Source organism: Pristiophorus japonicus, chromosome 9 (genome assembly GCF_044704955.1).
Source record: "Pristiophorus japonicus isolate sPriJap1 chromosome 9, sPriJap1.hap1, whole genome shotgun sequence".
In the NCBI taxonomy this organism is placed as follows: domain Eukaryota; kingdom Metazoa; phylum Chordata; class Chondrichthyes; family Pristiophoridae; genus Pristiophorus; species Pristiophorus japonicus.
The window spans coordinates 127,854,156-127,869,560 of NC_091985.1; the positions used below are offsets into that span (position 1 = coordinate 127,854,156).

A 15,405-nucleotide genomic window follows, 5' to 3' on the forward strand; every position below is an offset into this window, starting at 1 on the left:
TTAAGCATAACAATTTTCTCGCTTTTACAAAGGCGTTTTCTTGGCTTTTGCCTCAAACCCATTAGTCCCTTTTCGTAGTAAGACAAGCGATGGTTCTAAGTGTGCTGAGACCCGGTAAGAAGTTACCAAAGTAGTTCAGGAGTCCCAGAAATGACCGCAGCTCCATCACGCTCTGTGGCCTTGGTGCGTTCTCGATTGCCTCCGTCTTCGCGTTGGTGGGCCTGATGCCGTCCGTAGCAATCCTCTTTCCTAGGAACTCCACTTCAGGCGCCAAGAAAACACACTTTGAGCATTTTAACCTGAGCCTCATGCAGTTGAATCGACTAAGAACCTTCTCCAGGTTCTGCAGGTGCTCGACTGTGTTCCGACCTGTGACCAAGATGTCGTCCTGGAAGACCACGGTGTGCGGGACTGACTTCAGTAAGCTTTCCATGTTTCTCTGGAATATCGCTGCCATCGATCGGATTCCAAACGGGCATCTGTTATAAACAAAAAGACCTTTGTGCGTGTTGATGCAGGTGAGGGCCTTCGATGATTCCTCCAGTTCCTGCTTCATGTAGGCTGAGGTCAGATCCAGCTTCGTGAACGTCTTTCCTCCCGCCAGCGTTGCAAAGAGGTCGTCGGTCTTTGGTAGTGGGTATTGGTCCTGCAGGGAGAAACGATTGATAGTTACTTTGTAATCGCCACAGATTCTGACGGTGCTGTCTCCCTTGAGGACTGGGACGATAGGACTGGCCCACTCGTTGAACTCAATCAGGGAAATGATGCCCTCTCTTTGCAGTCGGTCGAGCTCGATCTCTACCCTTTCTCTCATCATGTACGGTACTGCTCTCACCTTGTGATGGATGGGTTGCGTCCCCGGAATTAGGTGGATCTGCACTTTTGCTCCTTGGAATTTCGCGATGCCTGGTTCGAACAGCGAAGGAAATTTGTTTAAGACCTGGGCACACGAAGTGTCGTCAACGGGTGATGGCGCTCTGACGTCGTCCCAGTTCCAGCGTATCTTTCCCAGCCAGCTCCTGCCGAGCAGCGTAGGACCAATCGCCCGGTACCACCCAGAGAGGTAGCTTGTCCACCGCTCCATCGTAGGAGACCTTTATGGTAGCACTGCCAATTACAGGAATCATTTATTTCGTGCAAGTTCTTAGTTTCGTGTGAACTGGAGTTAAGACTTGCCTTGAGGCCTTGTTGCACCACAACCTTTCGAAAGTCTTTTTGCCCATGATGGACTGGCTTGCGCCCGTGACCAGCTCCATTGACACCGTCTAGTCCATTTAGTTCAACATTCAACATTATCGGGGGACAATAATGTGTGCACCCCATGTACCTCTGCCTCCTCGATCTGAGGCTCTGGTTCGCCGTGATCCTCCGTGGATCTGTCCTCCTCTGCAGCATGGTGGTTTGCAGGTTTAACAGGCTTTGCAGCTCGCCTGCGCACTCGTTGGAGGTGTCCCATTGTTCCACAGCCCTTACGAACGTGCTCTTTGAATAGGCATGAATGGAAATGATGATCACCCCCGCAGCGCCAACGAGGTGTTAATGGCCTTGCATTCATCACCCTTGATGATGGACTCTGAGACATCTGCGGACGTGTAGCTGCAGGTATGTGTGACCTGCGCTGTATGTTACGATTTGAAAACAACATCAGTTTGTTCACAGTACTTGTAGCAGCAGTTGTGTGCTGAGAGATTTGCTTTGTATTGTCAATGGTGGCAAGAATGCCTGGGCTATCACTATGGTCTTACTCAAGGTTGGAGTCTCTACAGTCAAAGGTTTGCGAGGTATGGTTTCGTGGCCAATGCCAAATATGAAAAAGTCTCTGAGCATGTGCTCCAAATGTCCTTCAAATTCACAATGTCCTGCAAGGCGTCTTAGCTCGGCGACATAACTCGCCACTTCCTGGCCTTCAGACCTTTTGTAGGTGTAGAACCGATACCTCGCCATCAGAACGCTTTCCTTCGGGTTCAAATGCTCTCAGACCAGTATGCACAAATCGTTGTACGATTTCTCCGTGGGTTTCGCTGGAGTGAGCAGATTCTTCATGAGGCCATACGTTAGTGCCCCACAGACGGTGAGGAGGATCACCCTTTGTTTGGCAGCGCTCTCTTCCCCATCTAGCTCGTTGGCCACGAAGGATTGGTCGAGTTGCTCCACAAAAGTTTCCCAATCATCTCCCTCCGAGAATTTCTCCAGTATGCCCATTATTCGCTGCATCTTTCGGATCGCTATCTATATCTCGTCGCCAGTTGTGTGTGGAGAAAGAGTCAGACTGAACAATGTGAGCTCAAAGTAAAGTTTGACCTCAGTCTTTTATTGCAGGTCTCCAGAGTGCCTCTCCAACCTGTGAATCCTCCTTAAATACCTGTGCTCCCAAGTGATTATGGGATCCCTTGGGACTCCAGGGGATGAGCCCTCTGGTAGCTGCACAGAGTAAGTACAAGTATACATTTGTAACACATGCAATAAAGGTACAGCAGTTATCATGGGTGACTTTAATCTACATATAGATTGGGCTGATCAAACTGGTAGCAATACCGTGGAGGAGGATTGCCTGGAGTGTATAAGGGATGGTTCTCTATACCAATATGTCGAGGAACCAACTAGAGAGCTGGACATCCTAGACTGGGTGCTGTATAATGAGAGAGGATTAATTAGCAATCTTGTTGTGCGAGGTCTCTTGGGGAAGAGTGACCATAATATGGTAGAATTCTTCATTAAGATGGAGAGTGACAAAGTTAAATCAGAGAATCGGGTCCTGAACTTAAAGAAAGGTAACTTCGATGGTATGAGATGTGAATTGGCTTGAATAGATGGCGAGTGATACTTAAAGAGTTGATGGTGGATGGGCAATGGCAGACATTTAAAGATCACATGGATGAATTTCAATAATTGTACATCCCTGTCTGGCGTAAAAAAATAAAACGGGGAAGGTGACTCAACGGTGGCTAACAAAGGAAATTAGGGATAGTGTTAAATCCAAGGAAGTGGCATATAAATTGTCCAGAAAAAGCAGCAAACGTGAGGACTGGGAGAAATTTAGAATTCAGCAGAGGAGGACAAAGGGTTTAATTAGGAGGGGGAAAATAGAGTATGAGAGTAAGCTTGCAGGGAACATAAAAACTGACTGCAAAAGCTTCGATAGATATGTGAAGAGAACAAGATTAGTGAAGACAAATGTAGGTCCCTTGCAGTCAGAATCAGGTGAATTTATAATGGAGAACAAAGAAATGGAAGACCAATTGAACAAATACTTTGGTTTTGTCTTCACTAAGGAAGACACAAATAACCTTCTGGAAATACTCGGGGACCGAGGGTCCAGTGAGAAGGGCGAACTGAAGGAAATATTTATTAATCAGGAAATTGTGTCCGGGAAATTGATGGGATTGAAGGCCGATAAATCCCCAGGGCCTGACAGTCTGCATCTCAGAGTACTAAAGAAGTGGCCCTAGAAATAGTGGATGCATTGGTGGTTATTTTCCAACATTCTGTGGACTCTGGATCAGTCCTTATGGATTGGAGGGTAGCTAATGTAGCCCCACTTTTTAAAAAAGGAGGGAGAGAGAAAATGGGGAATTATCGACCAGTTAGCCTGACATCAGTAGTCGGGAAAATGCTGAAATCAATTATTAAAGATGTAATAGCAGCGCATTTGGAAAGCAGTGACAGGATCGGTCCAAGTCAGCATGGATTTATGAAAGGGAAATCATGCTTGACAAATGTTCTAGAATTTTTTGAGGATTTAATTAGTCGAGTGGATAAGGGAGAACCAGTGGATGTGGTTTATTTGGACTTTCAAAAGGCTTTTGACAAGGTCCCACACAAGAGATTAGTGTGCAAAATTAAAGCACATGGTATTGGGGGTAATGTATTGATGTGGATAGACAACTCGGCAGACTGGACACAAAAAGTAGGAATAAACGGGTCATTTTCAGAATGGCAGGCAGTGACTAGTGGGGTACCGCAAGGTTCAGTGCTGGGACCCCAGCTATTTACAATATACATTAATGATTTAGACAAAGGAATTGAATGTAATATCTCCAAGTTTGCAGATGACACTAAGCTGGGTGGCAGTGTGAGCTGTGAGGAGGATGCTAAGAGGGTGCAGGGTGACTTGGACAGGTTAGGTAAGTGGGCAAACGCATGGCAGATGCAGTATAATGTAGATAAATGTGAGGTTATCCACTTTGGTGGCAAAAACAGGAAGGCAGATTATTATCTGAATGGTGACAGATTAGTAAAAGGGGAGGTGCAACGAGACCTGGATGTCATGGTACATCAATCATTAAAAGTTGGCATGCAGGTACAGCAGGCAGTGAAGAAGATGTTAAACATACATAGAAACATAGAAAATGTTTCTATGCATACGTGTCTAGAAATCTGTCTAAGGCTGAAAGAGCCTATAGTATGGTTGAGAAAGAGGCGTTAACATGTGTGTATGCGGTTAAGAAAGTGCACCAATACCTATTTGGGCTTGGGTTGGAGCTCGAAACCGACCACAAACCGCTCATTTCGCTGTTTTCAGAAAGCAAAGGTATAAACACCAATGCTTCGTCCCGCATTCAAAGATGCACACTAACATTGTCCGCCTTTGGCTATGTTATCCGCCACAGATCAGGCACAGGGAACTGTGCTGATGCGCTCAGTTAGCTACCATTGCCGACTACCGGGTTGGAAATGGCGCAACCTGCAGACTTGCTTCTGTCATGGATGCTTTTGAGAGTGAGGGGTCACCCATCACTGCTCACCAGATCAGGAACTGGACTAGCCTGGATTCTGTGCTATCACTTGTAAAAAGTTGCGTCCTCAATGGGAGCTGGTCGGCCGTTCCCGGGGAAATGCAAGATGAAATTAAACCGTTTCACCGACACAAAGATGAAATGTCCATCTAGTCAGATTGTCTCTTTTGGGGTAATCGCGTGGTTTTGCCAAAAAAAAGGCAAGGAAACATTTATACGCGACCTACACAATTCCCACCCAGGCACAGTCATGATGAAGGTTATAGCCAGGTCACATGTTTGGTGGCCCGGCATTGACTTGGACTTGGAGTCATGCGTACACCAGTGCAACACGTGCTCACAACTGAGCAATGCACCAAGGGAGGCTCCATTGCGTCTGTGGTCATGGCCCTCCAAACCGAGGTCCAGCATCCACATAGATTTTGCTGGCCCCTTTCTCGGAAAGATGTTTTTAGTTTTAGTGGATGCTTACTCTAAATGGATTGAATGCGTAATCATGTCACCCAGCACATCCATTGAAAGCCTCCGGGCTATGTTCGCCACCCATGGCTTGCCCGACAATGATAATTGACTGGGTTTCACCAGCTCGGAATTCAACGAGTCACGCCCACATCCAACGATCAAGCGGAATGGGCAGTCCAAACCATCAAGCAGAGCTTGAAACGCGTGACGGAAGGCTCCTTCCAGACCCGCTTATCTCGCGTTCTGCTCAGCTACCGGACGTGACCCCACTCGCTCACTGGTGTTCCCCCTGCAGAATTGTTAATGAAGAGAGCACTCAAAACCAGGCTCTCCATAGACTACTCGGATCTAAATGATCATGTGGAAACCCGGCATCACTGGCAAAACATGTACCACGATCGCGCAGTTGTATCGCATGACATTGATGTTAACGACCCTGTGTTTGTCCTGAATTACAGTCATGGTCCTAAATGGGTTACTGGCACTGTCTTGGCCAAGGAGGGGAATAGAGTGTTTATAGTCAAACTATTGAATGGACAAACGTGCAGAACGCATTTGGATCACCTGCGGTGCACCTGCGGTTCACCGACAACCAGGAACAACCTGAAGAGCACATCACCATCATCGATCCACCAACACACACCCAACCAGCAATCGACCTCGCTGTCAATCAAGAGGATGAACCCACCATTCCCAACAGTCCTGTCAGACCAGCCGCGTCGCAGTGCAGCAATGGTCCGACCAACTCAGCCATGCCAGAGTTTGAACTCGAAGACGATCAACCAGGGCGCGTAGGACCCCGGATTGTCTCAACTTGTAAATAATTTGTATCAAAGACTTTGTGGGGGGGGGGGGGAGTGATGTTATGTATGTAAACATTGTAACTGTGTAAGACTTGCCACCAGAGGGCGCAACTGTTGGAGGCCCAAGGGTCACCTGCACACCTCGGGCAAGGGAGTATAAAAGGTTGTCTGCCATGCTGCTTAGGCACTCTGGAGTTGTATTAAAGAGACTATGGTCACATCAGTTTTAGTTCACAGTACAGTTTTGTGGAGTTCTTCCATACTTAACAAGAGGCTGTGGGAGGAAGAGGGAAAGAGGCTGGGGGAGAGGGAGGGAGAGAGAGAGGCTGGGGGGAGGGGGAGAGAGAGAGGCTGGGGGAGAGAAAGAGAGAGCTGGGGAGAGGGAGAGAGAAAGGAAGGCTGGCGAGAGAGGCTGGGGGCGGGGGGAAGAGAGAGAGAGAGAGAGAGAGAGAGAGAGAGAGAGGCTGGAGGGGAGGGGGGAGAGAGAAAGCGAGAGAGAGAGAGGGGCTCAGAGAGAGAGAGAGAGAGAGAGGCTGGTGGAGAGGGGGAGAGAGAGAGAGAGAGAGAGGCTGGGGGAGAGAGAGAGAGAGAGAGAGGCTGGGGGAGAGAGAGAGAGGCTGGCAGGGAGAGAGGGAGAGGCTGGGGGAGAGAGAGAGGGAGGGAGTGTCATGTATGTACATGCTGTTTGTAGTCACCAGATGGTGTCATTGTTGGAGGCCACTGATCAGCACGCACATGGTGCTGCTCTGGTATAAAAGGCCAGCCATTTGGTGTGTCAGGCACTTTGGGCCGTAATAAAGCAGAGGCAAGGGTGTACTTTGTTCAGTTGAACAGTACTCAGTTTGTACCTTTATAACATTTGGCGACGAGAATACAAGAACCTTTGTTTGCAAAATGAGCACGATTGGATTTTTAGAGTGATTTGTGGAGGGAGAAGATTGGGAAGACTTTGTGAGCCGTTTGAACCAGTACTTCGTGGCCAACAAAATGAAGGAGGTCGGCGATGCAGATTGGCGTCGGGCCATGCTCCTCACTGTGTGCAATTCAAAGATCTACAGTCTGATAAAGAATCTACTCCTGCCTGGTGATCCAACAGAGAAAACGTACGAGGAGTTGTGTACATTGGTACAGGAGCACCTCAAGCCAGACGACAGCATCATGATCTGGGGATACAGGTTTTATATACACATTCGATCGGAGGGTCAGAGCGCGCCGCAATTTGTTGCTGACCTGAGACGTCGAACGGGACCGTCCAAGTTCAGGACGGTGTTGGCAAATATGCTGCGGAACTTCTTTGTTATCAGTATCAACCACAAGGTGATCCTGCGCAAATTTCTGGCAGTGGAGGAGTTGAATTTAAAAGGACCATCCAGATTGCTCAAACATGTATGACGACGGACAGAAGTTTAAAGCAAATGTCGGTGAAGAACCGAAGCTCGGCAAGTACTGTAAATATGATTGATTCGGCGTTCGGCAGAGCGGTACATGGCAGGGCCTATCCGGCTGCGTTCGCGAAACCTGTGACTTCCCAAAGTCCGCCAGCGGGAATGTATCCGACTTCTCAGTGTTGGCGTTGTGGGGGAAATCATCAGCACCAGCAGTGCTGATTTAAGCAATATAGTTGCAAAGGCTGTCTGAGAGTGGGGCATCTCCAGCGCAAGTGTCCGCAGATGAGCAAGCGAGCTGCAACACACCACGTGGAGGATGAGAGTCAGATTAGCACAGATACGGATACGCAATCCGAGATGCCAGAGGAGGAAGTGTATGTACTGTACTCTTTGATAACCAAGAGTAAACCAATTTTGATTAAGGTGAAGTTTCACGGAATACCGGTATTGATGGAACTGGACACAGGGGCAAGTCAATCGATCATGAACGAGAGGGCATTTAATAATCTGTGGGATACTAAGACTGTGAGGCCCAGGCTGAGCCCTGTTAACGCCAAGCTGTGCACGTACACCCAAGAACTGCTAAAGGTGATTGGCAGTGCACAAATTAATGTGTCGTATAACGGTGCGGTTCATGAGTTACTGCTATGAATTGTTCAAGGCAATGGCCCAACGTTCCTCGGCAGGAGCTGGTTGGAGAAAATCAGATGCGACTGGAACAACATAAAGGAGTTGTCATCGGAGGAAGATACATGTGCCCAAGTATTGAGTAAGTTCCCCCCGCTGTTCGAACCGGGTATCGGCAACTTCAAGGGAGCCAAAGTGCAGATCCACGTGAACTCAGATGCAAGACCCGTCCATCATAAAGCAGTGCTGTATATGATGAGGGAGAAGGTCGAAATTGAACTGGACAGACTCCAGCGTGAAGGGATCATATCACCGGTCGAATTTAATGAATGGGCCAGCCCCATTGTTCCTGTGCTGAAAAGTGATGGCACAGTCAGAATCTGTGGAGACTACAAGGCTATGATCAACAAGGTTTCAAAACAAGATCAATCAGTACCTGTTACAAAAAGGCTGATGACTTGTTTGCGAAGCTAGCCAGAGGGAAGTAGTTCACAAAACTGGACTTGACGTCGGCCAATATGACGCAGGAGTTGGTCGAGACATCAAAGAGACTTACGTGCATTAACACTCACAAAGGACTGTCTATTTACCTACAGGTGCCCGTTTGGAATTCGCTCGGCTGCAGCAATATTCCAGAGGAATATGGAAAGTCTACTGAAGTCCGTTCCCAGAACCGTCGTATTCCAAGATGACATCCTGATCACCGGTCGTGACTCCAAGGAACATCTGAACAATCTGGAAGAGGTTCTACTGCGTTTGGACAGAGTGGGACTCAGACTTAAATGCTTGAAGTGCGTCTTCATGGCACCGAGGTCGAATTCCTCGGGAGGAAAATTGCCGCTGATGGTATCAGACGTGAAAACCAAAGCCATCAAGAATGCACCCAAGCCACAGAATGTGACGGAGCTACGTTCGTTCCTGGGTCTACTCAACTACTTTGGTAACTTCCTACCTAAATTGAGCACCTTACTTGAACCACTGCACGTGCTATTGAGAAAAGGCAACCACTGGGTGTGGGGCGCATTGCAAGACAGATCTTTCGAGAAAGCCACCAATCTGCTTTGCTCAAACAAACTGCTGGTACATTATGACCCATGTAAACGCTTAGTTTTGGCCTCTGACGCATCGTCATATGGAATTGGTTGCAACAAGCCAACGAGTCGGGGAAACTTCAACCTGTCGCGTATGCATCCAAAAGTTTGTCGAAAGTAGAAAGAGCCTACAGTATGGTAGAAAAAGAAGCTTTAACGCCCTGTGTACGGTGTTAAAAAGATGCATCAATACCTATTCGGTCTGAGGTTCGAATTAGAGACCGATCACAAGCCGCTCATTTCGTTGCTTTCCAAGAGTAAAGGTATCAATACCAATGCTTCATCCCGCATCCAAAGGTGGGCGCTGACATTATCTGCCTATGATTATGTCACTCACCATAGACCTGGCACAGAGAATTGTGCCGATGCTTTGAGCCAGTTGCCGTTGCCCACACCAGAGGTGGAAACGCCACAACCGGCAGATTTAATGTTAATCATGGATGGTTTTGAGAGTGAAGGTACCCTTTCACTCAACAAGTTAAGACCTGGACCAGCCAGGACCCGATATTATCGGTGATAAAAGATTGCACCCTCCAAGGAGATTGGTCTGCCATACCTAAGCAAATGTGCGAGGAGGCCAAACTGTACATTCGTAGCAAGGACGAACTGTCTATTCAAGCAGATTGCATATTCTGGGGCAATCGTGTTGTAATGCCTGAGAAAGGGAGAGAAAAGTTTGTGCGTGAGTCACAAAGCACACATCCTGGTATAGTGATGATGAAGGCCATCGCCAGGTCCCACGTATGGTGACCAGGAATTCATTCTGAGCTGGAAGCATGCGTGCATCAGTGCAACACCTGCATGCAGCTCAGCAAAGCATCAGCGGAATCGCCGCTGAGTCTGTGCTCATGGCCTTCCAAACCTTGGTCCAGGATCCATGTAGATTTTGCAGGTCCCTTCCTGGGCAAGATGTTTTTAGTGGTGGTGGATGCTTATTCGAAGTAAATGGAATGCATAATCATGTCATCCAGTACGTCCACGGCAACCATAGAGAATCTCAATGTCATGTTCGTGACACATGGTCTGCCTGACCTAGTGGTGAGCAACAATGGGTTGTGTTTCACCAGTCAGGAGTTTGTAAAACTTAGCGGCATAAAACATGTAAGGTCAGCACCGTTCAAGCCTGCGTCCAACGGGCAATCAGAACGTGCAGTACAAATTATCAAGCAAAGCATGAGGAGAGTAACCCAAGGGTCACTGTAGACCCGCTTGTCTTGCATACTGCTGAGTTACAGGACGAGACCCCACACACTCACTGGGGTCTCACCTGCTGAACTCATGATGAAAAGAGGTCTGAAGACCAAGTTATCTCTTGTACACCCGGATTTAAGTAACCATGTTGAATACAGAAGACAGAGTCAACAAGGGTACCATGATCGCGCAACTGTGTCATGCGAGATTTCTGTGAATGATCTTGTATATGTGTTGAATTATGGTCAGGGTCCCAAATGGATCGCTGATGTCATGTCTGTCGACCATGTTTACTAACTGTCGAGTCACACAAGATGTGCCACCGGAGGGCACTGCGGTGGGAGACCTGAGGGTCACCTGCATAGCTGTGCAGAGCCCAGGAAAAAAGGCTGCCCACCACGCTTGTGCCTCACTCTGGAGTTATAATAACAGCTCAAGTACAATACTCGACCTCATAGAGTCATTCATAAGAGTATTAAATACATAACAGCTGGTACGGTCATGGCCAAGGAGGGCAACAGAGTATTTGTTGTTAAGCTCAAGAATGGACAAACTTGCAGGAAACACATGGATCAAACAAAGCTGAGGCACACAGACGAGCCGGAGCAGTCAGACGAAGAAACCGTCGACGACCAACCAACCTACCAGCAGCCTTCAGTGGACTCAAGGTCATCAGTGAACCCGGAATTTCCATCAAGGACTTGTTCAATAAAAATGGACTTGCAATTCCTGACGGGGCCACTGTCACCCCCAACAAGTCAGCCATCCAGCCACCAGCCACAACAGACTCCGAACATTCACCCAAGGCCGGAATCGAACTGAGATGGTCAAACTGGGAGCGTAAAGCACCGGACCGTCTCAACCTGTGAAAGACTGTGATAAGATCTCAGAGGAGGGTATTATCATGTATGTACATGCTGTTTGTAGCCATCAGATGGTGTCATTGTTGGAGGCCACTGAGCAGCACGCACATGGTGCTGCTCTGGTGTAAAAGGCCAGCCATTTTGTGAGTCAGGCACTTTGGGCTGGAATAAAGCAGAGCCAAGGGTGTACCTTGTTCAGTTAAACAGTACTCAGTTTGTACCGTTATTGCATACATAACAGGGAGAGAAGCTGGGGAGGAAGGGAGGAAGAGAGAGAGAGAGAGAGAGAGAGAGAGAGGCTGGGGTGGAGAGAGACGGATGGGGTGGGAGGGGATCGAGGGGAAGAGAGGGAACTCAGGGAAGACGGATCATGTTCTTCCAACCCCCTACAAGGGACATCATTGGAGTGGATGAAATCCAGAAGTCACGACACTGTCACTGTTCACTTCATATCCTATAAACCTGTTAACAATCCGTACACAATGCCTGTCCCATCTATGCTGGGGTGGGGGGCGGGCGGGGTGGGGAGGCAGGGGAGGATGCATTTGCGCTGGGGCATGGGACTTTGGCTGGAAGAGGGATGTACTTGGACTGGGGTAAGGCACTTCGGCCGGGGGATGCATGCACTTGGACTGGGGTAAGACACTTTGGCTGGCCCTTGCTGTCTTCTGGGGAGCTCTGTCCTCTGTCACTTCAGGGAGTCAAAGTGGATCGAGTTACAATTTGCAAAGTCAGTGAGACCTTGGGATGGGCGGTTCCAGTTACACATTCCAGTGAAACATCAGGGTGTGGCTTATCCTCCAAGGGGGCCAATCATAGACAAAGGGTGGAGCATGGTGGCCATTTTTGCAGTACAAATAAGCGCATCCCTATATAAATGCAAGTAATTTTTTAGCTGGAATAAATTGTGACTCATCGAAGACTGGATGTCGGACAAGTACTTTTTGCATTTTTTATTTTTAACTTATTTCTTATGTTCTTATAAGCAGGTGGTTGAGAACGTGTCAATAGTGCACATATAGAAGCTGACTCTATGTCGTCAGATGATGTCACCAAAAGGCAGCATGCAGAGGAGAAGGCAAGGATAGATCCTTGGGGCGGGGAGGGATGGAAGCGGGGGACTCTGGAAGTAATCATCATCATCATCATAGGCAGTCCCTCGGAATCGAGGAAGACTTGCTTCCACTCCTAGCATGAGTTTTTAGGTGGCTGTACAGTCCAATACGAGAACCACAGTCTCTGTCACAGGTCGGACAGATTGTCGTTGAGGGAAAGGGTGGGCAGGGAGCCTAGTTTGCCGCACGCTCCTTCCGCTGACTGCGCTTGATTTCTGCATGCTCTTGGCGACGATACTCGAGGAGCTCAGCGCACTCCCGAATACACTTCCTCCATTTAGGGCGGTCTATGGCCAAGGACTCCCAGGTGTCAGTGGGGATATCGCACTTTATCAAGGAGGCTTTGAGTGTGTCCTTGTAACGTTTCCTCTGCCTGCCCGTGGCTCGTTTGTCGTGGATGAGTTCCGAGTAGAGCGCTTGCTTTGGGAGTCTCATGTCTGGCATGCAGACTACGTGACCTGTCTAGCGGAGCTGATCAAGTGTGGTCAGTGCTTCAATGCGGGGGATGATGGCCTGGACGAGGACGCTAATATTTGTGCGTCTGTCCTCCCAGGGGATTTGCAGGATCTTGTGGCGACATCGATGGTGGTATTTCTCCAGCGACTTGAGGTGTCTACTGTACATGGTCCACGTCTCTGAGCCATACAGGAGGGCGGGTATTACTACGGCCTTGTAGACCATGAGCTTGGTGACAGTTTTGAGGGGCTGATCTTCAAATACTCTTTTCCTCAGGCGGTCGAAGGCTGCACTGGCTCACTGGAGGCGGTGTTGGATCTCATCATTAATGTCTGATAGGAGGCTCCCGAGATAGGGGAAGCGGTCCACGTTGTCCAGGGTCACGCCGTGGATCTTGATGTTTGGGGAGCAGTGCTGTGCGGCGAGGACAGGCTGGTGCAGGACCTTTGTCTTACTAATGTTTAGCGTAAGGCCCATGCTTTCATACGCCTCGGTAAATACGTCGACGATGTCCTGGAGTTCAGCCTCTGTGTGTGCACAGACGCAGGCATCGTCCGCTTACTGTAGCTCGACGACAGAGGTTGGTGTGGTCTTGGACCTGGCCTGGAGATGGCAAAGGTTGAACAGCTTCCTACTGGTTCTGTAGTTTAGCTCCACTCCAGCGGGGAGTTTATCAACTGTGAGGTGGAGCATGGTAGGGAGGAAGATTGAGAAGAGGGTTGGGGCGATGACGCAGCCCTGCTTGACCCCAGTCCGGATATGAGTTGGGTCTGGAAGTAATACTGCGTGGCTGGGAAGAGAAGACATTGTTGAAGATATTCTGGGTATGAGTGGTTAGGTAAGAGAGGGCAGTCTAACTAAGCAAGACAACAGAAGAGAGGTATTGGAGAAGAATCGTCTGGCCAACTATGTTGAAGGTCGAGAAGGATGGGGAGGGATAATGTTCAAAAAAAAAGGTAAGCATTCTTGTCCGTGCTGCAGACAAGCTTTCATGAAGTTCATTAAAGACTTAATAATGTAATTCTTTCTCTAGTGTTACAAAATATGTAAACTAAACCTCTCTTTAAAATGTCTTGCAATAAACACAACACTCGTGCTGACTGACATGTGCATGTGTTCTCTGAAACAAACAAATCTTGTAAAAATCCAAAACATGAGCATGGAAAAGCAATGTCAAGATATCAGAAAACAGCCTGCAAAAAATGCATTCCTGTCACAAAAACGTGGTTGGGACTGAATAAAAGATTGGCTGGGAGAATCAGTGAGTGTTTCAAGAATTAGATCATTTGAAAAAATATGGTACCTTTGCTGAGAAATTTTGAGCCAATTTTTTAAAAATTCTGCTATATTTTGAATATTGTTGAAATTTTGATCAATGTTACGTAATATTTTTATATTTTTTACCTCCACTTCTTCTGCAGCTCTATTGGGTAAAAGTAGCTTTACAGGAATGATAATTTGACTTTTTAATGTCGTTGGCTAGATGCTGCCCTTTCACATCTGTGACTTGGGTTCAAGCCAAGTCCAGATTGATTGATGAAGAGCTTTTCTGTCCGTTGACTGTAAAGATCTTAACACATTGTTTAAATTATTACAACTTTTATTGTAAACTTGCATAGAGAAACCAACTGTTAATTTTTTTCCATTTTGCTTTTATTTATAGATATAGACAACAGTGTTACAAAAAAGAAAAACAGTCAAACCAAAAACGAGGTGAGACATCTATACTAAGCAAATCCCTTCTTTTGTAAATGTGACAGCCAATTTTTGTTTCGATCACTGGTGAGGCTTCATTTGGAGTACTGTGTGCAATTCAGCTGTGCAAGAACGTTCAGAGAAGGGCAGCAAAGATGCTTCCTGGACTTGAGCCTCTAAATTATGAAGAAAGTCTCACAAAATTGAATTTGTTTTCGTTAGTGGAAGTAAGGCTGAGGGAGACACCATCCAGAGCTTTTAGCGATGAAAAATTTAACTTGGATTATGAAGGCAGAATCAGAGGACATTTGTACATTTGGAAAGGCAGGGGCGAATCTGGGCTTTGTAAAGGGTGGATCTTGCTTGACTAATTAATTGATTTTATTTAGTTGGGGAAATCAGCATTTGAATCAAGGGTATGTTGCTTCTACTGATTTTGGCAAAAAGAACTGTGAATGGGAGTATACCTTAAATGATATTTTTAGCAGAGTAGGGATGTAGATACACAGATCTTTAAACAGAGACATAGAAACATAGAAAATAGGTGCAGGAGTAGGCCATTCAGCCCTTCGAACCTGCACCACCATTCAATATGATCATGGCCGATCATGCAACTTCAGTACCCCATTCCTGCTTTTTCTCCATACCCCTTGATCCCTTTAGCCGTAAGGGCCAAATCTAACTCCCTTTTGAGTCTATCTAACGAACTGGTCTCAACAACTTTCTGTGGTAGAGAATTCCACAGGTTCACAATTCTCTGAGTGAAGAAGTTTCTCCTCATCTCCTAAATGGCTTACCCCTTATCTTTAGACTGTGACCCCTGGTTCTGGACTTCCCCAACATCGGGAACATTCTTCCTGCATCTAACCTGTGCAATCCCATCAGAATTTTATATGTTTCTATGAGATCCCCTCTCATTCTTCTAAATTCCAGTGAATATAAGCCGAGTCGATCCAGTCTTTCTTCATATGTCAATCC

At 47.3% G+C, this 15,405-nt stretch overlaps 1 protein-coding gene across 8 annotated transcripts in view; it reads left to right on the forward strand.

The window, feature by feature from the left end:
• The window catches only part of LOC139273219 (protein sel-1 homolog 1-like), a 125,727-nt gene that overhangs the window by 15,949 nt on the left and 94,373 nt on the right, over window positions 1-15,405 (forward strand). For 7 of the 8 annotated variants that reach the window (XM_070889824.1, XM_070889831.1, XM_070889828.1 and 4 more), the window contains exon 2: window positions 14,396-14,445. In XM_070889824.1, the coding sequence (XP_070745925.1) occupies window positions 14,396-14,445 (50 nt within the window). Of the gene's footprint in view, window positions 1-2,386; window positions 2,431-14,395; window positions 14,446-15,405 lie in introns of those variants that run through there. The other variant, XM_070889826.1, reaches the window with a different exon arrangement.